Below are 22,649 nucleotides of genomic sequence, written 5' to 3'. Positions count from 1 at the left end.
GCCCTTTTTGAATTATAAATTATCTCGAACCTTCCCTTCTTAAGCCATGTTTATTTGTTTTAACCACCTTAGGTAAGAATTTCTTTTTCTCCTATTTTACTTTAATTCCTCCTGAATTCTAATTAACCTATAAGTTCTCCCTAGGACTATAGAACTCTATCTCTTTGCCCAATACATGTTTGTTAATCACAAAATCTAAGTAGACCTCTTTCTTCATCTTCTTTCAGAAGATGGAAAACAGCTGAGTGAATATCAATGCGGTTCAGTGAAAAGCATAATATGTCTTGGAGTCAAACAGGCCTGGGTTCAAGTCCTAGCTCTGTTGCTTTCCAGTAGTGTGACTTTGGGCAAATTAATTAACCTCTCTGAGTCCCACATTCCTCTGCTGTTAAATGGTGTAATAAGGCTTACCTCGTCAGATTGCTGTAAAATTTAAGAGACATTTGTAAAGCCCCCGGCACAGTGCCTGCAGATATGACATATACATAAATACTATAATACAAAGCAAGACGTGTTAAGTGCCACATGAGTGGTATGGTATGACAAGGTGCAGAGGAAGGAGGCTGGGGGTGAGCAGATAAGACCTGTAGATAAGGTACAGCTAAATGGAGCCTTGAATGACGAGCACAATGTCCACAGATGGAGATGGGCAGTGAGAGCTCAGGCAAAAGGAATAGCACGGAAAAAAAGTGTGTAAATAAAAATGACCAGTTGAGTGATGGATCTGCTTGCAGTATGCAGAGAGGAGAGTGGAAAACAAGGATCAGAGGGTAAGGAGGGAGGACATTAATTGCCCAGCTCCTCTTAGGGAGCTACAGAACATTTTTGAGTGGGAAAATTATACAATCAAGGAGGGATTGGACAATGGGGAGACTATATGAGCCTTCTAAAAACAGAGGGTACATCCAGAGCAAGGAGCAACTGGAGTACGTACCTGGGGACAGGGACGTGGAGAGAATCTAAGGTGAGATTGTCTTTGCAAAAGGGTAGGGAATGAATCTAAGATTCACCCACTTCATGATTCTGCCTAGGGACAGTCCTGCCTCTGAGTACCTTTGGCAAGAGGAGACGATAAGAGAGAGTGTCAGGTCATATGCATCTGGAACCTTGTAGGTTACAAAACAAGGCCTGGGTTAAACAAAGGGGTTTTTTAACTTAGCCCATTGGCTGAATACCATAGTACAATAACTCACACTTGGCTATACCTGTTTTTCACTGCATGTGTAACAGATTGCTGAGTTATAATTCTAATATGCTTGTAATGCAGATTTTGCATTCAATTTTCCTTCGTCTCTTTCCACAAAGGTAAAAAAGAAATCCCTTTCGCGGTTCTATCTGGTCATCTTTATGCTAAACGAGAACTGTAAAATTGTCATTATATAATCACCAAAAATTGTGGCATGTTTATAAACTCCAGAGTCATACAAAGAGTAAAATATCTTAGAACAAAAATGAAAAGGTCGCACCATCTAGGTAGAAAAACAATGTTTAATTTTGTCACTTACTTTGAAAATAATTCTTTTTAGTCTCAGATATATATATATTTCAAGTTTACATTTTTTGTCTATTGGCATTATTTATAATTTATTTAAACAAAATGGGGCATTTATGTCATTTTTGACAGCAGTTAAGTTTTGGCTCAGTATTTCATCCATCATGAGATATTTCTAGGCCTTCCACACAGAAGCTGTACTATTACAGTTACATTTTTTAAAAGAAAGAGTTTTAATGTTTTATTGGAGTAGTGTGCTTTATTTTTAATAGATATACAGGATTTGTGGAGACACCTCAGTTGATTTAGGAACTAGATATTTGATATTAATAACTGTAAATGCTTAGGTTATATCAGGAGGAAATCATTATGGAAATACTGCTTACAGTATACACATTAGGAAGGTGGCGTTTCTACTTTAGAAAAATCTCCTGGACTGTGATGCTTGGTTTTATCTGGAGAGCTGAGAATCACTGACTATAACAAGGCCAGTGAGAGGAGGGGCTGACAGAATTGTTTTATCATCTTTTAATTACTTCCATACCATGAGATAAATGAGGATCAAAAAGTTTGAAGCAGGGGCAGTGCTTGTGGCTCAAAAGGGTAGGGTGCTGGTCCCATATGCCAGAGGTGGCAGGTTCAAACCTAGCCCCAGACAAAAAAACTGCAAAAAAAAAAAGTTTGAAGCAGTAAAATCAGTACTAGACTGAACCAGACTAGACTATCTTTTGCAACCAATTTTAAATATTTACAACTGTTAGCTGGTTATAATTAAAAATTGAATAAATATAATATTATGACTGAAAAGGTGGTGTATACAACAGAGGCTTGGAAATTATAATATGTTATATATATCTTGGCATTGCTATTAATGTGAAATTTCTCTCAATTTGCTTATGTTTATTTACCTGTAATTCTATTCAGAAAACATATCTTTAGCAAAGAAATCCTGATATAAAATTATGTATACAACATGTGTGGAAAATAAAACTTTTTAAACTTATAGTTTCAACAGAATAATCTAATATTAGGGTGGTATAATGATAAATGACATTTTTTTCCTTTCATACTTTTTTTTCTGACATTTTAAAGTTATATATGGTAAGAATTATTTTTATAATGTGTGTGTACAGGGGAGATCCTTTGATTTATAAAATCACTTATATCCTCTAGGACTAGTTTTAAAATTTAAAATTTTAGGCCAGAGGAAGACATATCATCTGTGAAAGTAATACAGATCAGAGGCTTGACTCAGGAGTAGGTGTGAAAATGTCACAAGCCCCTTAGCTTTGCTGTGTCAATAGAATACTGAAAAGCTAGGATGGAAAGGGGTTGCTACAACCAGAAAGGTCAAGGTGAGAGTAACCAGGAGGTCAGTAATGAAGACCGAAAATTCCGGGTTAATGATAACAGTGTTTCTAGTGGTAGAAGCCAGTAAACATCCAGAAATCCAAATAACTACAAACTGGATGAGAAATTAAGGGTCTTGTTTGTTGTTATTTGTTTATTTGTTTTTTGTTTTTTGAGACAGAGTCTCACTCTGTCACCTAGGCTAGAGTTCCATGGCCTCAGCCTAGCTCACAGCAACCTCAAATTCCTGGGCTCAAGTGATCCTCCTGCATTAGCCTCCCATGTAGCTGGGACTACAGGCACCCACCAAGGCCAGGCTAATTTTTCTATTTTTAGTGGAGACTTGCTCAGGCTGACCTGAAGTGATCCTCCCGCCTCAGCCTGCCAGAGTGCTCCAAGTACAGGTATTAGCCACTGGGCTAGAAGTATAAACATTGAAGATAATGATAGGAACCAATGAAAATTATCAATGACCAGAAAAGCAGTAGATGTCCGAAATTAACTCAAGCTTTTGCCCAGAGAAAGAGCTTTTAACCTTTTTCCTATGAAAGGTAGAATTAATCCTAGGAAAAAAATATATTCAGAGTAAGATTAATACGAGGATATTAGTTCCCTTGCTAAATGGGGTTATGGGAAAGTAATTTCTGATCTTCATCAGAGTCACATGAGAGAGTTTAGGAAACAGCCCTAACCAGTGGGGACTACTGAACGATTTGATTCTCCCAGGAGAGGTGGTCAAATATGGAAGGCAGTGTGGTCTGCTCTCACCTGCTGCAGGGACCTCCCTAGGCTGCTGGGCTGCTGTTCACTGTCTTGAAGAGAAGATGATGGACAAACAAGATAGTAAAGAAGGAAATTCCTGGGTGGTAAGTTCAAACCTGGCCCTGGCCAAAAAACTGAAAAAAAAAAATAAAAAAAGGAAATTCCCGCAGTCTATGCAATCCTGATGAGATTTTTGGGTTTTATTATTATTATTTTCTTTTTTCTTTTCACTCTGTCATCCTGGGTAGAGTGCCATGGCATCATCATAGCCCATAGTAACCTTATACTCTTGGTTTCCAGCAAGCTTCTTGTCTCAGCTTCTCTAAATGTTAGGAGAGATAGGATCTCACTCTTGCTCAGGCTGGCTTTAAACTCCAGAGCTCAAGTAATCCATCCACTTAGGCCTCCCAAAATGCTAGGATTACAGGCACGAGCCACTGAGTCTGGTCTTCGAAGATAAGATTTTTCTTAAAAAATCCTTGTTAGTCCTTCTATAAAAGGTTTCAACTGACCTGTGGAATGGTTCACACTATGCTAATTTTCATAATTTCTGAATGCAAGAAATATTTTGATTCTAAATTATATTTGATTAGTTTGTATCATTCTACCAGTGATTTTTCTCCTTCAAGACTCCTTTCCCTTGGCTTCTGTGACCTCTCCCTTGTTTTCTCATGACCTCTCAGAATGCAATTTCTTCTTTAATATTACTTGGTTCAGCTGCCTTTGAGATGCCAGTGCTCAAGGCTCCTCTGCCTCTGTACAGTGCTGACATTCACTTTTTGATCTCAACTATTATTTATGTCCTGGTGATTCTGGAAGCTTGTCTCAAATTCAAGTTTTTATCCTGAATTCCAGACAGGGATCACCAAGTTAAATTAGTAAGTTCAATGCGTTGTCACTGTCTTCTTGAAAGTTACCTTTTCTTGTTTTGGTTTTTACTAATATTTTTTGAGACAGCATCCTTTTCTTCCTTTGGTCAAAACTTCCTCCCACCCCATAGCCATACTACTGTGTTGTAAGGATTGTTCTTGTCAGAGGCAAATCTGACCACGTTATGGTCCTTTATCTCAGTGGCATCCTAGTAGCTTGAGATAAAACATGTTCCACAAAATGTTCCTGATCAAGTCCTCCTGTACCTATTGATCTCCATAACTTTCTTGTGTAGCTCTTGATAAGAGTTCAGCAAACTCAGACACAGGCATACACTCACCCTGCATGGAGCATTATCTCTCAGGCTTTACATGGGTAGGTTTTAGCTGGAATCTCTCCATCACTATTTGTGGGAGAATTATTATTTTGTTTTTCCAGCCTCAGACTAGATGCTAGAGCTTCTGAAAGCCACATGTTTCTCCACATGGCAGTACCTGCTGCACTCCTTCTGCCCTCAGAACGCAGGATGGAAGCAGTCATGCCCATGTCTGCCAGGTGTGTCTCTCAGCCAGGTTCTTGGGCATGTCCATCTTGGTGCCTCCTCTTCCTAGCCCAGGGTTTGAAACTTCATAGAGGCTTAATGAATGTTTGATCAATGAATTAATAAATACATTAATGACTTAAAGTAAACTTTTAATTCAGACTTTAAATTCATATTTGAAAATGAAATTAGAGTACGTTGTTAATTTTGCCTTCTTCTATTAGTAAAATTCCCTTTGGAGAAACTTCAGCTGGATTCAAGTAACCTTCTAAGGGTAGCATTTCAGCTCTAGACTGGTCAGAGAGATAGGGACAACAAGATGAGTAAGGGGATTTCTAACACACCTTTCTGATGCAGTGGACGGTACTTTCAGCCAGTATACCTGAACCAAATCATGGGCAGGCACCTGGGAGGAACTAGTGGAGGGTGGACAACTAGAGGCTTTCCTGTCAAAATAACTGGCCCATGCCAGGGTAAGACATGGCCTAGTAAACGTCATCCTGATAGCTTCTAAAAGTTTTTTCAAGAATCCAGTAAATAAGATGAAGGGGATTAATCACTTAAACTGCAACAAAAATAGACAGGGAACAGAGAAAATTAACTTTTATTTATTTATTTTTTTCCTGAGACAATCTCATTCTGTTGCCCTCAGTAGAGCACCATAGCATCACAGCTTACAGGAACCTCAAACTCCTGGGCTTAAGTGATTCTCTTTCCTCAGCCTCCTAAGTGGCTGGGAGTACAAATGCTCACCACAACACCTGGCTACTTTTAGAGATGAGGTGTCACTCTGGCTCAGGTTGGTCTTGAACCTATGAGCTCAGGCAATCTACCTGCCTCAGCCTCCAAAGTACTGGATTACAGGTGTGAGCCACCACGCCCGGCAAAAATTAACTTTTTAATATGTGAGAAAAGAATATCTAGGGGAGACTTAATGTTTTTTATGTGTTATGTCATCACTGTCTTTCTCCTTTTGGGCTTTTGTTAAAATATTCTTGTGAGACAGAGACTTTTTCCCCCTTACATAGAAATAGAGAAGGACAGGAAGATGGCAACAGGCTAAGAGCAGAAGGCTGAGGAAGCCTATGGCAAGGAACAAGCACAGCTAAAAGGAAGCAGAACAGAAAGAACAACGTGATGTAGCTGGCTAAAGGTCCCAAAGCCTGGGAAAAAGTTTTAGTGTGAGCATGTCATTAAAACACAAGTTCAGAGAATCCTTGCTTGTAACCATAACAAAGACAGAGAATGAGATCCTATTTTACGTAGGTACGTCTACTTTTTTAATCTTAGTTTGAGTGTGTGAATTTCATAGAATTCAAGTCATAGGGTTTTCCCCCCACATTTTAATATTTGTAAAATTTGGATTCACGTGGTAATTGACTGCGTTTTTTAGTTTGTCGTCTTCCTTTTCTTTCTTTTTTTTTAATGGCATCTAAAATACTATTTCATCTTTAATAGATGGTACCTAGAGTCAATGAAGTCACATCTATACTGTTAAATCCCATCATAACAGGTAGAATGAAAAACATAAAATGCTGAGATTGCTATCAGCGTAAGCCTGCATAGCATTAAACAGGGCAAGCGCCAGGATCTGACTAATTAATTGATCCAGAGTCTTCCAGGTCCTAGTTACAGTGTGATGCTGCTTGAGGTTGTAACCAGTGGCTTACACATTACAGATGATTCTGACTTTTGTGGCAAGGGAAGACATCCAGGATGCTGCTAATAACTCCAGAAAGCTCCAGTTGGTTGATGCCCCATTTAGCTGATCCACAGAGAATAGGGCAGGAGGAAACAGGGGACATGGAAACCCACGAATGGCCTTTCTTCCTTGTAATTGCTCACCACAGTCTTCCTAACCTAAAGCCCCTCTTAACCTCTCCACACCCAACCTTGCCCTAAGAATGTAAATTTGTTATGCCATCCTTTTTCTTGAGAACATTGGCGAGGCAGAGGACTGGAGCTCATGGCCAATTACCTTAATCCAAAATTACATTATTACAGGGATTTACAAGTCTTACTTTTTATCCTTAGTGATCACAGGTTAGTAAACATTGGGTTTAGCAGCTTTAAAATAGAACACTTGACTGAATAAGAAAGTTTTCATGCTAAATTATTGAGAATTCAAGTTCTTATGCCAATGGGAAATTTTTTTCAAAAATTAAAAGGCCATTCACCTTGAACCTGTGCTGTACATTGTAGGTAAATAATCTAAAATCAATAAAATCACATCTGATGGGCTAGCTAACAAAGTCAACCTGCAAGTGCTGGCATGTATCGTAAAAGCCAACAACTCTGTTCAAGATCATGCATGTGAAGACTCTCCTTCAACGTTAAAAAGACTATTTGAAGATTCTAGCAATGTTGGTATATTTATCTAAATTCTTTTCCAAAGTCTTACTAAAGAAAAATCAATGTGCAACTAATTGGCAAGCACTGTAGTATACACAAAGAAAATACTGGTGTCCTATGTAGACTATGCTGCTACCTTTGTGCAAAATGATCTAAGATATCCTGAGTCTAAATGTTATTCCTAAATGTCCAAGGAATTCTGCAGACATGCTATTTTATACAAATTACACTTCAGTTTCTCCTCAAAGTATCTTTGTTTCTAGTAGGTCAGGGGATAGCATTTCAATTCTACACCTCTGAAACACAATTTTTCTAATGTTAGTATTATAAACTTAAATTGTAGTCAATATGGCTTCAAAGCTAATAGGAGTGGTATATTCCTGGACCTCATATTAAGGTTCTTCTCATATTAATAAGAAGTATATTGAGGGGTGACTGATCAAATGGATAATGTGCTAAGTGCACCATTCAGAGCAGACTCACCTGAAACATGGGAGCTATTTTGTTGAGTTGCATCTCTCTTCCTCGTGACTGAAACTGTCTGGAAGTGTGTGCTTTCCAGGAGCACTGGTATCAGCTGGTGACAGCCCAGAGCTTCAAGAAACTCCACAAAATATTCTGCTGAGAGTGTTCCCTGAATGGTGCCCACAAGGATATGCCTCCCTCTCTCTAGATTGTAGCATGTTTGAGATATGTTTGCCATTACTTCCAGAACCATCTTTGTATCTTTTAACATCACTATCTCCATGTCCATGGAAAGAAGGCAGAGTGTCGCCTTTTTCAGCTTCAGCTGGGAGGGTGCCTGCCAGGTGGCTCACATGCTGCACCACTCTGCATGTCTGTGAATGACTGGGAAAGCACCCTGAGTACTGAGTCTGGCATCTCCAAGGAATTCTAATAAGTAGGTAAAGTCTCAAACATGAACCTCAGAATAATGAAGATTTACTGTAGCTTTTTTTCAAACGGATAATTTCATGAGTCTGAATTTTTCACAAATAGCAGAAAATTTTATAAATGGCATTAATACCATTTGTAAAAGCTAAAATGAAATACTAAAGGTTACATGGGAGATTTTATTAATATTGCCTTTCACATATAAATTAGTATGTGGAAGCCTAAAGGTTCTCTGCATTGAGGACTGTGGAGACAGTATATGCAAATAAACTCTGGTCACTCAATTCTTTGCTAAATTCAGTAAACCACCAATTGTGGTGTTAGAATGCTGCTTCTGTCAAAAACAACAGCTTTGAATGATAGTGGAGAGTACATAGAGCGTTCTTCTCATAGCCACTAAGGTTGCTTAAGCACCTTTGGTATCCAAAATTTATTGACATTATTTGCCAGGTTAATAATGCATCTTATTCCTATTCCCTTTTTTCTTTTCTTTTTTTTTTTTTTTTTTTTTTGGAGACAGAGTCTCACTTTGTTGTCCTGGGTAGGGTGCTGTGGTGTTATAGCTCACAGCAACCTCAAATTCTTGTGCTCAAGCAAACCTCTTGCCTCAGTTTCTCAAGTAGCTGGGACCACATGCGCCCACAACAATGCCTGGCTATTTTTTAGAGATGGAGTCTTGCTCTTGCTCAGGCTGGTCTTGAACTTGTGACCTCATGCAATCCACCCATCTGGGCTTCAAAACACTGACTAGTAATGTATCAGTTCTCAATAGTAGCTCATTATTTTCCTTAATTTCTATCAGTAGTTTATGTTTTCCTTTACTTTACTTTTTACTTTTCCTCTCATCTCCATCTAGCTCTCCTCTCCCTGTCAGCTCTTGATTTTTATATTTATATGACCTTCAAAAGAAAACTGGCTATAAACTTAAAAAACGCAAAACATCTCGATGCTAAGTAATGCCTTATGATTTAGAATGTGATCTTACAAAAACTTAACATAATTATATAATTAATACAATATGGGTCAAAGTCAAAGCAGGTTATTTTATAGCAATATTATTATGGTATACTTTAAAATTACTAAAAAGGTAGAATTGGAATGTTGCTAACACAAAGAAATGATAAATGCTTGAGGTGATGGATACCCCAATTATCTTGATTTGATCCATAACATTGTATATCTGCATCCAAACATCACATGTACACTATCAATATATAAACATAACTATTATGTGCTCATACAAATTAAAAATCAAAATATATATTTTCTGCTTTTTCAAAATATATGTTTTATAATCTAAGTAAAAAATGCAACTGGAAGATTATATTGACACTATATTTTTTTCAAATAACTGTATCATTTAAAATAATTCTTGTTTTTTTTTTTTTTTTGAGACAGAGCCTCAAGCTGTCACCCTGGGTAGAGCGCTGTGGCATCACAGCTCACAGCAACCTCCAACTCCTGGGCTCAAGTGAGTCTCCTGCCTCAGCCTCCAAAGTAGCTGGGACTACAGGTGCCTGCCACAACACCTGGCTATTTTTTGGTTGCAGCCGTTGTTGTTTGGTGGGCCTGGGCTGGATTTGAACCCACCAGCTCAGGTGTATGTGGCTGGTGCCTTAGCCACTTAAGCCACAGGTGCCGAGCCTAAAATAATTCTTGTTTGGAAAATAAACTTGCATGGTAAAAAATTAGAAATCAAGAAATTAAAGCATCTAGTCTTGGAAATGCGTAGCAAAGCTGGCTTTCTGGTGAAGTCCTGCATTGCACTGATAATATTATGATAGTCACAAATAATAGCTCTTGATTGAGCAGTTATCATTGGTCAGGTAGAGGGCTAGTGTGTTACCCTGGGCCACCTCAATGAATACATCTAATCACTAAAGATGCACTTTTAATCTTTCTCATTCTACTGGTGAGGAAAGTAAAATGTAAGGACTTTCAAAACCTTATCCAGTGTTGTCACTTAGCTCAGAAGTTGCGAATTGGTGATTTAAACTTCTAGAGTTTGCTCCCTAAACCACTACTGGACAGTGCCTGGAAAATTATGAAGACAAGCACAGAATATAGAGCACATACCACAGCAACATACTCAATTCCTTAACATTCAGAAAGAATTACTATTCTGAGTGGGTACATCAGAGAGGAACTTAAGATCCATTAAATATTCACAGCCCAAAGCTCAACTTCCTTCCCTAACAGTACTCTCTGTGCCTCACTCAGCACCCAAGGGCATATAGTAAGGTGACCAGATTTTAACATTGGTAAAGCGGGACACCATTGACAGGGGGGTAGGGGGGCTATTGGCTGAGCTGTTTATGGTTTCTAGAGAGGGAGGAGCTACTTGTTTGTTCCAGACAGTTTGGCACCTTCTGAGCTAATTGTCCTTGGCTAGAATCGGGGGAGGGAGCCAGTATCCTTCTGATATCATTCCACCTGGGTGACCTCCCCCAGGAGGGGAGTAGGGAGTTTAATTAGCCTTTTCATTTCCAAATGAAGTTACATTAACCTCTTCATTGCCAAATGGAGTTACATTAACCTTTTCAGAAGCTAAAGAAAACCATATATTCCCTTCCCATTCTCTCACTGTTCCCTAGCTTGTCGTGCATTCTTTCCAAAAATTGGGACTTTTAAAAAACGCTGCAGGTCACAGGACAAATTGTTAAAAATTGGGACTGTCCCACCAAAAGTGAGACGTCTGGTCACCTTAGCATAGAGGCTCCTGCTGGCCTAGTGACACAGTGAAGTTTTCCAAGTGTGGGAAGCATTTCTGATTTGTTACTTGCACCTACATCAATTTCTCAATTACCTACTCTGAAAAACAAACAAAGAAGCAATTAATGTTTAGGACCATGAAAAAGTAGAAAGTGAAGTTCTTGCATCTGCTGCTTTTGTTCTGTTATTTTTATTATTTGATTTTGGTTTTCTTTCTCTAATGAATAGATGCGAAGCCAGTTATAGTCAAAGATGTGGTTTCTATAACACTAACTTCTGCTCTATTCTACTTTATATTTTTGCCATTGTAGGCTCCAAGGGAATAGGGGAACTGTGTGTTTTTACATTGTGTCTGTAATGTCCAGCTCCACACTCAGATAGAGGACGCTCAGTGGGTGCTTACTCACTGAATGAATACTTTTTATTTATTTATTTATTTATTTTTTGAGACAGAGCCTCAATCTGTCCCCCTGGGTAGAGTGCCGTGGCATTACAGCTCACAGCAACCTCCAACTCCTGGGCTCAAGCGAGTCTCCTGCCTCCGCCTCCCAAGTAGCTGGGACCACAAGCACCCGCCACAACGCCCGGCTATTTTTTGGTTGCAGCCGTCATTGTTGTTTGGCGGGTCCGGGCTGGGGATTCGAACCTGCCACCTTAGGTGTACATGGCTGGCGCCTTAGCCGGTTGAGCTATAGGCGCCGAGCCTTGAATGAATACTTTTTGTTTAAGTGGTTTCTCTCTAATATTATCTTTAAAAAATCTCCTTCCAATGGAATCTTTCTCTTAAAAAGAACATTTATTTAAAAAGCAGTCATACACTGGGAAAGTAAGAAAGCAAATAGGAAACATAAGAGATTAAATGTGTTCTCCCTGAGAACATTTACTTCTAACATACATTGAGAACAGGGGTTATTCCTTCCACCTAATGAGGTACACGCTCTTAGAAGTGCTCAGTACACAATATGAATTATTAATGAGTGAGGAACAAATGCCTAGGATAAAAGTACTGATGATAATGGCAATCAAGACAGTAGAAATTAGTACTTATGATGCCAAGTTTTTATGTATCACCCTCCTTCAAAAAACAACATAGCCCTTGAAGAAAAATTCTCTTCAACTAGAATTTGAATATGGGATACATCTATCGTATTATGGATGTTGCTATGTGCTTGCTTAGAAATCTAAAAAAAAAGAAAACTTTTGTTGTAAATGGATTTAGTCAGAATAAAAAAGTACTCCTAATGCCTTGAGGCACATTGGGAATAGACTTGGGGTTTGGAGGCAAGTTTATCAACTTTGCCTGCACTTGGCTATAGACTCATCTCAGCATGGGAAATTCCATTCTCCTCCATGACCTTTGCAGGGCTTCCTTCCCTCACTGGCACTGAAGAGAATTTTTATTAGTAGTAGCTCTGAACAGACGAGAGTTATAAAACTTTACAGCACAGGACATGTTTTCATCCATCATTCAAAAAAGTTGATTTCAGGTCTGAAAATGGGCATTTTTATCTGGGTCATAGGTCATAGCACATCATCTAGCTTAAGTTGGCTGTGACAAAACTGACAACCTTTGCTTTCCACTCACTAATAGTTGATTTTGTGAGTATGTTAAGACCTACTAATTTAAGGAAATCAAAGTTCACCATGTCATTATATCTAGTTTGTGATGTACATTTAATATTGTGTAACGCATGCACTGTACTCCTGTACCTTGAAGCCTGTGTCTTGCATAAATAAAAATGTATTTAAAAATCTTTAACAATTACTATCATTAGGCCTCACCTCAAAGTTATTTTTTAATTGGGAAGAAGATTTGGAAACCTTAATATTTGTAGAATGTACACCCCAAACCTTATTTAATTTTATCTTCAACATGAACTGTAAAGTATTCCTGGGAACTTGAGTGTTGATTGCTAGCAATATCACATTAGTTCCATTAGTGCGTTTTCATCTCTTGACTGTGAAGATAATCTTGTAAATGTTTTCAAAGCCAGGAAAAATCCCTTCAAAGTATCAACCAGAAAAATGTTCGCTATTGTTCACTGCTTTTAAATTGACTCCAGCAGAGAAAAGTAAATAAGATAAAGGCAAGAAATGTAATTTTATTGATTTTTCCTTTTATAAAAAAATCTGGGCACATGTTCACTAGACATCTGAGCACTTTGTTCAGTTACTTTTTGTTCAATTGCCATGTCTCTTGTTTGTGTCCGTAGCTAAAACATTATTTCTTGGAAGTGCAATTCCCAAAGCAATTGTTATCAATGACATTTACTAACTGAATTAATGGAGGGCTTGGGAAAATTTTATGAAAGCTAGATGGAGTTTTGAAGCCAGTAAAAACTGGCTTTCTCATGATATTTGAACCATTTAAGAATAAAACCTCAGCATAAAACTTTGATTAAAGAGCATAGTATTCTGAAATTTGAAACTTAGTGTTTACCTATATTTGAAAATCCTTAAAAAAATAAAAATTAAAATAAAAGACCAGTCACAATAAAAGTTAAAGTGGTTCCAAAGTCTGAATGACTTTCATTATCATGGTGGAAATGTGTCCATTCTTTGATTTAATCCAATCATCTTTGCAACATAGTTGAATAAAGGTTGTAAAAATATTAATACCACAAGTACATTCACCGAGATTCTGATTTGGCCATCTAGAAAATTTTTGCAGCACTTTGCTTTTTGAACAGCTGTTCTTATTAGTTCCAGCATGGAGTCCAGTTTGGTGACTTTTTGGTAAACTTTGGAAATGTCTTCTATGGGGACATAGCAAGAAGCAGCGGGAGTTCCGCTTCATGTTTCCAATATATTTTGGGACTGATTTGAAGTGCTCTTGGTTCCACACTAGCCATTTGGGAAAGTACAGATAACATCAAATTGAGTGGCATTTTGCCTAAAGAGATGAAGATATGGACTTATATGAAACAGAACACCATGGAGTCTTGAGGGTCACTGCAACAACAGAGTGAGAGGACCTCAGAGCTCAAGGAGATGTTAAAAACATCTCCCCAGCAGTATGTCATAAGCACTGGCCAATCAGAATGTAAGCAAGCTGGGGTAGGAGCCTGAAAACCTCCTGCTGTGGCAGCCAGCCCCGCATTCTTGCTGCATGATGGAAGGTTCTTGAAGAAGGTGGAAGGGGAAGTGAGGTTGTCCTGAAGGACTATGGGCAGTGGCTATTTTCCAAATGATAAAGATCTGTTTTAACATACTAACAAGCTGCAAGGCCCTTGTAACCTACTGAAGCTAAACACCAGCTCTGTCCTTGGTTTGAGCTTCTCTAGATAGTGGTTTTCAAAGTGTGGCCAAAAGAACCTGAAGGTCCCCAAGATGTTTTTTAGGCATCTATGAGATCCTCCCTTTTCTCAACAACATTTCTAGGAGAAGTCAAGTTTTCCTTACACGTTTAAAATAAGACAGCACATAACAACAGGTTCAATGAGAAGCAGATGCACAAATCTGGTCATCTTTTACTGAGCCAAACAATAAAGTGATTTGCAAAAATGCAAAAGGATACCACTTTTCTCCAATTCATGTGGAGAATTTGCCTTTGCTTTGGAGAACAGCTATTTTTCATAAAAAGGTAATATTTTTATTTGCATGGGCTGAGTTTATTCTTGTCATTCTGTTATAAATAATAAGTTTTAAGAGAATAAAGGGATCCAAGACAAAGAGTTTGAGAACTGCTGCTAAATAGAGAAACAAATGAAACAAGAAATGTAGCACGCTGGGGAAGAAAAGCATAATGGCCTTAATCCCCTGAACATTTTACTCAGAGTTCCCGTTGTCTCTTGAAAGATGATTGATCATTTTGCAATATCCTCATATTTTCTACCTATGTAAAAACATTAGCATTGCATACACAGGGCGGCCATAAAGTTCATGTGAAATTTAAAATGTGTGCACATGAACTTTATGGCCACCCTGTATTTATAATTCAAAATATTGCTATTTACACCCTGTATTTATATTTCAAGCTTTTTCTATTATACACATACACATAATATATGTGTAAAAGTTTTCAGTATTAGATTTTTTTTAATGAAAATGCATTCACTCAACTCTTAATAATATTGTTATCAAAATTCCACCCAGAAAAGATATATCTTCAACTAATACAGGACAAATTTAGTTAGCATACCAATTGGCATATTTGTGGTGCCTCTATAATGCTTACAATCCCCTGACTCTGTATCTTAAGCATTTCATCACAAATGCTTCACACATTATCATTGCTTTACTTGACTTCCAAAAGACAGGGAAGTTTTAAAAAAAAGTGAGAGGAAAATAAACATTAGCCTTAGACTGAGCAATTATTTCAAATTTTGAAGCAGCACAATCTACATTATCATCTCTCATTTTGTCTAAGGCAACACGGATTGAAAGGTGCACCATTGCTTTATATGCCAAAACAAACAACCAAATAAAAACAACCAAAATCATCCCCTTGTGATGTTGGGATGTCAACTTCAGCATGTAATGGTAAATGAAAAACTAAACCACTCATTAGAAATGGAAAATTGACACTGGAGGTAGGAAGGGAATAAGGAAAAAAATCTCCCCTGAAAATCTGGCCCAGAGTCCTCACTTTGGTGGGTATTTTAACCAGTGAGGTCAAAGACCGTAAGCAGAAAATGTAAGTAGTTTCCTCACGTAACTAACAGGTATAAACGCAAACTGTTTTGTAGAATGCCATTCATATTAGTGGAAAGTCAAGCTCAGAAGCTTTAAAATGTATAACATGACAATAACAAAAATGTGTCTTTGAATCATTAAAATGGAGTAATCAGAATTTATTGGTATATAATGCTAATTAACTATCTCTAATTTACAATTATTTTGTAAACCATTCTAAAGTACTTCATTCTAGCAAGCACAATACCATGGGAAATATAAGAAGAAAAGGTCTAAATGATGGGCAGAGTTGTCTAACATTCTTGGTGTATCCACTTTGAAGACCACTATCTAAGGATAGTATGAAGGAAACTTCTCCCCAAACCAAGAAATCTGATAAGCGTATTTCTAGTGCATCTCATTTCTTTTCCTGATTTCTTACCTTTCAATGTGTCTACACATTTGGAATATATTTTCATTGGTCATAGACAAACTTATTATGGTCCATGATTTTCAGAGTCCAACAAGAAAAATCTATAGTTTTTTTTTAAAAACAAAACTTTTGAAAACAAAACTTAAGAAGACACCTTTAAGACTTACATCTAAATTACAAGGTGCCCGGGGTCCCTCACATGGACTCTACGATACGTCCACACCATAGTACAAAAGGTTTTTATCAGGCTCTGAATCAAAAGCCCTAGATTCTACATACAGTAACCACACGGCAGCTCTAATGCTACATTTATTTTATGTCTATTGATTTGATTTCCAAGAAATGTAGACTGCAGTGGAGTGTCTTTCTGTAACTGGCATCTATTGTGTGAAGGCTATATTTCAGATTCTTAAGGAGGCAGAATCTGAAGGTTCAGTCTTCAGTGCTAACTTACCTAATTGAGTTTTGGGGCTTTGGGGGTTTTGGTCTGTGATCTGAAGATACCTCCAACCAGCAGGCATTTTACCTAACCAAATTTTTAAAGTTTAAATAAATCTTTTTTAAAAACATTCTTTATGAAATCATAATTGTGCACATGAATGCATTTATGGGATACAATGTACTGATTTGATGTGGAATGCTTGCATCTAACTGATTAACATAACCGTCTCTTTGCTTACTTATTTGTTGTGGCAAAAACATTCATACTCTGATGTTTTGGTATGGGATGGATGTGCTAATGGGTGCTGTCTGTCTAAGGCATTAGCAGTCTTCTGGGCATAATTTAAGTTACCTGCTGATGCACTCAACTTCATGCTAAGGACACAGGAATCACCGCATACTTATCTCCCTTACAGAACATAATATACCCTTTCTAAAGATGAGGATCTTAAAATTCTTGCCTTTTAAAATTAGCTTTCAATGCTCAATGATGATTCAGCTGTTCATGTCTTACTGTAATGGGTTATTGATTATATAGTACTTGAACATAACTATATACTTTAAGAGTTTTTAAAATTTTATTTAATTTTCTTTTAAGAGGGGCTTTCAGATCTGCACGGAAACACTTGAAACAGACGATGGTCTTAGGAACTAAAAACTGGCTAAAGGGGTTGCTTAGAAAAATTCAGCCTCCTTTCTCTCTTACACTGCTCTCAGTGATGAAAGTATAAAATGCTGCATCAAGTACAATGCCTCTTAAATGATGAATGGATGAAGTAGGTACTTTAAATAGAAATACTAAATAAAGCTCTTCTGTTGAAATTATAGCCTTGGCACAAAATGGCATTTATTCAAGTCATTCAAACAACTCCATGCCATTTCACAAATAATGAAAAGATCTCATAGAAGCCCAGATACCTTTCCCTTGCCTTCTCACAAAAAGTAACCAAAGGGAATCAATTCCCCAGTGGCACTGGATCCATAAGCTTGCTTGTCTACCACTTTATGTTAAGAAGGTAGGTAAATCGATAGTTAACTATTGAATGTTTTCCTTTGTCTTGTCTTGTCAAAAGCAAAACTCTGTATATCAACACTTCTCCCTCCTTTTTGACCAACATTAAATATCATGTTTTATATTGATATGTACATAAATAAAACATATCAATACATTTATGAATACAGAGGCATGTGGATCAAGACACATACATGGGCAAATAGATTATCTCCGTGGCAGGCTAAAAAACCAATCTAAAATTTTGCTTGCTAATTTTCAAAGCATAAACATTCAATTCTCCCTATTTATTTTACCAAAAATATTTTCTTAAGCAATCGTATCCTCGTTTTCCAACTATCAAACAATTCCAGCCCAATGCTTTGTGGGTAAGTCTTTCACTGAGTTCCTTTTAGGTTCAAGTTAGGTTAAAGACCAACGACACACTGTAGTGCGGAAGGGAGGTTAATTTTGAAGTCCTATTCTTCTCACGTAATTTCATCCTGAACACACTAACACAGGGCTGCTCGCTTGCCCCTTTGAAGTCGTTTGGTTTTCCATGGGACCTAATTCATGGCACCAAATCTCTGCCTTGCCAGCATTCTGAGGGACCTCTGCTGCCAAATTTCTGAGCAAAAGTTGTCAGTTGGACTCACCTCTCCTTCCCTGGGCCAAGGCCGCCCGTTCTGGGTATATTTGCTTTGATTCTGCCGCTTCTTTTGTCCACCATCAGCAAATTTGCACAGTAAAGGCTCACTGGGGGCTGGGAAGATAAGAAACCAACTCTGTATTAGCAAATCCCCCTTAAAAATAAGTGATTATTTGAATCACAGTAGTGCTTTGTCATGAATATCTTTTGAAGTCAAGTCCTGCTCCTGGAGAGATACTTGGCCCTCTTTTAGTCTCAATTCTGTTGGCTGCGGTTCTAACTAACTGGGCTTCAAAAAAGTACTGGCAGACCATAAAAGAACATAGCAAATATTGTTGAAAAAATAATCTGTTGAAGCAGAATGGGAACTCGCCTTACAAGTAAAGAGACAGGCACCAACCCATCTAGTCAGGATAGAAACAAACTCAAAATTGATACTTATGTGTGGGTAAGTATTTCTCCCCCAGTGCAACTGTGTTTTTCACTGTAGAAACTGTAGGATTCCATTTTGGAAAGTGAGCTTCTTTTTAAAAAGAGAGATATTTTGCTAACTGCAATCAAATTAGCTTTGTTTTTTCATTAATCCTCCACAATTCCAAAGAATTTGAACCCGCCCAACCCTTTCACTCCATTTACCCAGTAAAATCCAGACAGCATCCTGGGGAGAACAATGATTAGCATGTTGAGGGAACCCACATGATGAAATATAGCTAAAGGATATGGCTAGAACTCCTGAATCACAAACTGACTGTGGTGTGTTCCACAGGACTTATGGAAATTAATTTCCTAAGAGAAAGTAAACAAAACTGAAGTATGACAGAACCCCTCTTCCAACAAGGGCATGGAAAAAGGACAATCTTCTGAAACCCAACAGGGCAAGAATTACTTTGTGAGAAGTGATGTTCCCTTACACATTCCTCTTTGACTGGTAAATTGCTGCTTGTTATTACCACAAATATATTTTTATGTGAATGAATAAACAGAAAGCCATATTGGCCTGACAAGTTTGGTCAACACATTAATATGGTTGGGACAGTTCACATTTTAGTTGATTTGCTTCAAGAAATGAAATATTCATTTGCCGGTTTATAGCCTGAAAATAAATACCCCCACTCTCATGACTCTGCAGAGAAAATACGTTCTGCTAAAGCTTAATGGTATTACTGGCCCTATTTCTTTAGCCCTCTCTGTGTCTTGGCCTTTGTTGTGCAATTTTGTGGAACCCTCTCACTTTGACTGTCCGCCTGACCCCATGCAAATCGCTTTGGCCAATGGGATGTTAGGAAATGAGACATAAGCAGAAGCGCTCAAAATAGGCTTAACTGCGAGGCTTGCTTCTTTTGCCCTTTTGCATGGCTGTGTGAACAAGCCCAGGCTAGTTTGCTGGAGGATAAGATGAAGATGGAGATGCGTTGTCCTTTTAATCCCAGCCAAGTCTATACTAGATCATCCCGTGGCCAACTACTACCAAGACAGGTGAGCGAGCACATCCGAGATCAGCAGCTAACCTGCAGGTGACCACAGGAAAATATGGATGCTCTGGTGCTAGAAATCAAGTCTAACACACAAAGGTGTGAGCTGAAGAAGCCTTTCCTGTTTCATGACACTAAGATTTTATAATTGGCATGTGGCACTATTGTCATGATTGACAACTGGCACAGTTTTCTCCAATACCACTCTTCCCCATTCCTATCTCTAGTTGGATTCTTTGCATTTATTCATCTGGATAAAGCTATAACTTATCAGAGAATTCCATGATTGTTCCCAAAGTGAATAGTGGAAAAGTATTTTGAATCACTTGGCTCGATGGGAAAGACATAAAGTTTGTCCAACTTTCTTAGCTTACTCTTTATTAGCAGATCTCCTTTCACCATTTCCAGAGAAAATGGCTCAAAGAGACAGGGGTCACTGCTGACCAAAAGAAATTAAAAATAAAAGGTCATTTTTGCTCTGTGCAGAGTGCACAGCCCTATGTATAAAGGGCACCCAATAAATGTTATTGCCTAAAGGAACACTAATGCTTTGCAACTGATCCCTCTGAGGAGCCTCTAGAGATTTTGGTGACTTCAGTGATTTTGGTGAAGACACAAAAATCACACACGAGAGAGACCACATCATGGAATATCTGTAGGGAGTCACTGCCTTTATGTAAGAAGTAGTATACATTCTTCATGTGGAAAACCTCAAGGTTAAATGCAATCACTGATTCCCAATATTCTATGGTTAAGAAAATTCCTTGTGAGATTTTAAAACTACATATTTATGTAATATGTAAAAATCATTTTTCTCTATAAAGTATTTTGCTTCTTGCCATTATATTTACTGCTATAAAGAAATTGGTTTTCATTTCTTTTGAGATAGTCTCAAGCTGTCACCCTGGGTAGAGTGCCATGGCATCACAGCTTACAGCAACTTCCAATGCAGGCTCAAGTGAACCTCTTGCCTCAGTTTTTCTATTTTTAGTAGAGATGGGGTCTTGCTTTTGCTCAAGCTGGTCTCAAACTCGTGAGCTCAAGTAATCCACCCACCTCAGCCTCCCAGGGTGCTAGGATTACACATGTGAACCACCACGCCAGGCCCTGGTTCCCATTTTTTGGAGGGAGAGGCGTGGGCCTTGTATGGTCCTACCAACTAAATACATGCACACATATGCACACAGTTTTGTTTGTTTTAAGAAGTGTGTTGAGTCGGTCAACATACAGTAAACTGTACATATTCATCCGACACAATGTGTAATTGTTGGCATGTGTATACACCCATGTGATCATCACCATTCTCAAGATAATGGACACATTTATCACCTCTAAAAGTCAGAAGCTTCTTTCTACTCAAAGGTAGTTATCTTAAAAAAAAAATAGGGATTATTATGCAAGGAAAGAATTTATTTCAGTATTTGGTGCTAATAATTGACTAAAATTTTTCAAGCAGTTCCATTTTACATAGAGCATTGCACTTAACCTTCACTACAAACAGAATAAGGCAATTCATATTTCCCCCTATTTTACAAATGAAGGGAATAACATATAGAATGGTTAAGTGGCTCATCCCAGGTGACACACCTATGATTTAAAACCAAGTAGCGTTAAATCACTAAGTACTATTGTGTCAATTCTCAATTACAATGATTTGCTAAGCATCGTCCCTGAGGAAGAAAAACTCTTACACTGTGTCTAAATAAGCTGGAATTGGCTCATACATAGGACCTTTCATTGTGTCCAGGTCTATGTTTCCATGTCCCACAGACGTCACCACGGTCGAATACATCATGAGAGAGAACAGCGTCATCTGGGGCGTCCATCACACCTGGGGATCATGTTGCCTCTCTCTTCTTTGTTCAGTCCCAATTCCAGTTTTTCTTTAAATTCAGAAGGCTTCTTTATTAAGCTTATGTTATATTTGTATTTTTAAAAAGGACTGAACTTACTTATTTTGTTTCTAAAATCTTTTCTGATAGTTTCCAGAGTTTTATTCTGCCTTATAGCTGCAACGACATAGTGACCACTTGTTGCAGAAAACAGAACCAGAAAATCCTGGGTTCCTCTTCCAAATTGTAAATGGTAATAATCCTTCTTTAAATTATTTAAAGTCCACCTGTTGTACTTCTTGAGTAATGGCTTTTATGAGTCCTACTTTCTACTCTCTGAAACAGGGTCGTCTGGTAATGATCTTCTAAAGTACAATTAAGGGGTGGGAGCACGTGACCTTCCACGTGGAGCTCCCTATATATCGCCTTTTGATTCAATCCAAATTTTATAGAACAAATGGTAGATTTGCTTTAAAAATAAAAAGTATTAGTACAAATAAATTAAAATGTTTCAATAAAAATAAAAGAATTTTATCAAACTAGAAGGCAACAGGTTCCCCATCCCCAACATGGTATCAATCTGCTCCCAGGGTTGAAGTCCGGTTTTCTAAATTACAAAGTACGAGATATATTTTTTTTCTTTTTCTGGTTTTGAAACATCATGGTGACTAATTATTCTCATGTATAAGATGGGGATAATAATATTGATGCTAAAATTAATGCATGTGAATGGCTCAAAAGAGTGTATTATACATAAGTAAATACTAAATCCATTTAGCTGCAACTTTAGTCATTGGTTAGCATCTGTTGTAGCCACTTTCCAGTCATCAGCTGTGAGGCTTGATCACTTGTCAGTGGAGCGCATTCACAGGGGCTCTATTTGCATCAGCTCGGTTCCATTTTTAATTCCATGGAGGTTTCATCAATATAACTTGCAACTACACTCTAAGAAAAGTGGAAAGAAGATATGTTAATGGAGAGGATCTGAGTTTTTAAAATAGTTCTTATTTGACTATAGCTTGTCATTGGGACATCTGGCCACTTCAGCACTAGATTTCTATTCTGAGTCGTTAGCAGCATTTGGCTTTCATTCCTCCTGGGTATGATGTAAGTCATATTATTCGTATTTGTATTAACCTACAATACACGATGAATGTATTGACCTACCATACACAAGCTCACAGTGAATGTTTCATTTTCCTTTTTTGTTTGTTTCTAAGTATTATTATTATTATTTTGCAGGG

General features: G+C 37.8%; 1 protein-coding gene across 1 annotated transcript in view; it reads right to left on the bottom strand.

The window, feature by feature from the left end:
• RBMS3 (RNA binding motif single stranded interacting protein 3) overlaps positions 1-22,649 on the bottom strand; it is a 570,468-nt gene that overhangs the window by 115,647 nt on the left and 432,172 nt on the right. The window contains exon 6 of the mRNA XM_023512729.1: positions 18,109-18,215. Within this exon, the coding sequence (XP_023368497.1) occupies positions 18,109-18,215 (107 nt within the window). The remainder of the gene's footprint in view (positions 1-18,108; positions 18,216-22,649) is intronic.

Source organism: Otolemur garnettii, unplaced genomic scaffold (genome assembly GCF_000181295.1).
Source record: "Otolemur garnettii isolate 467f Iridium unplaced genomic scaffold, OtoGar3 scaffold00002, whole genome shotgun sequence".
In the NCBI taxonomy this organism is placed as follows: Eukaryota; Metazoa; Chordata; class Mammalia; order Primates; family Galagidae; genus Otolemur; species Otolemur garnettii.
This window is presented reverse-complemented; position numbering and strand designations above follow the sequence as displayed.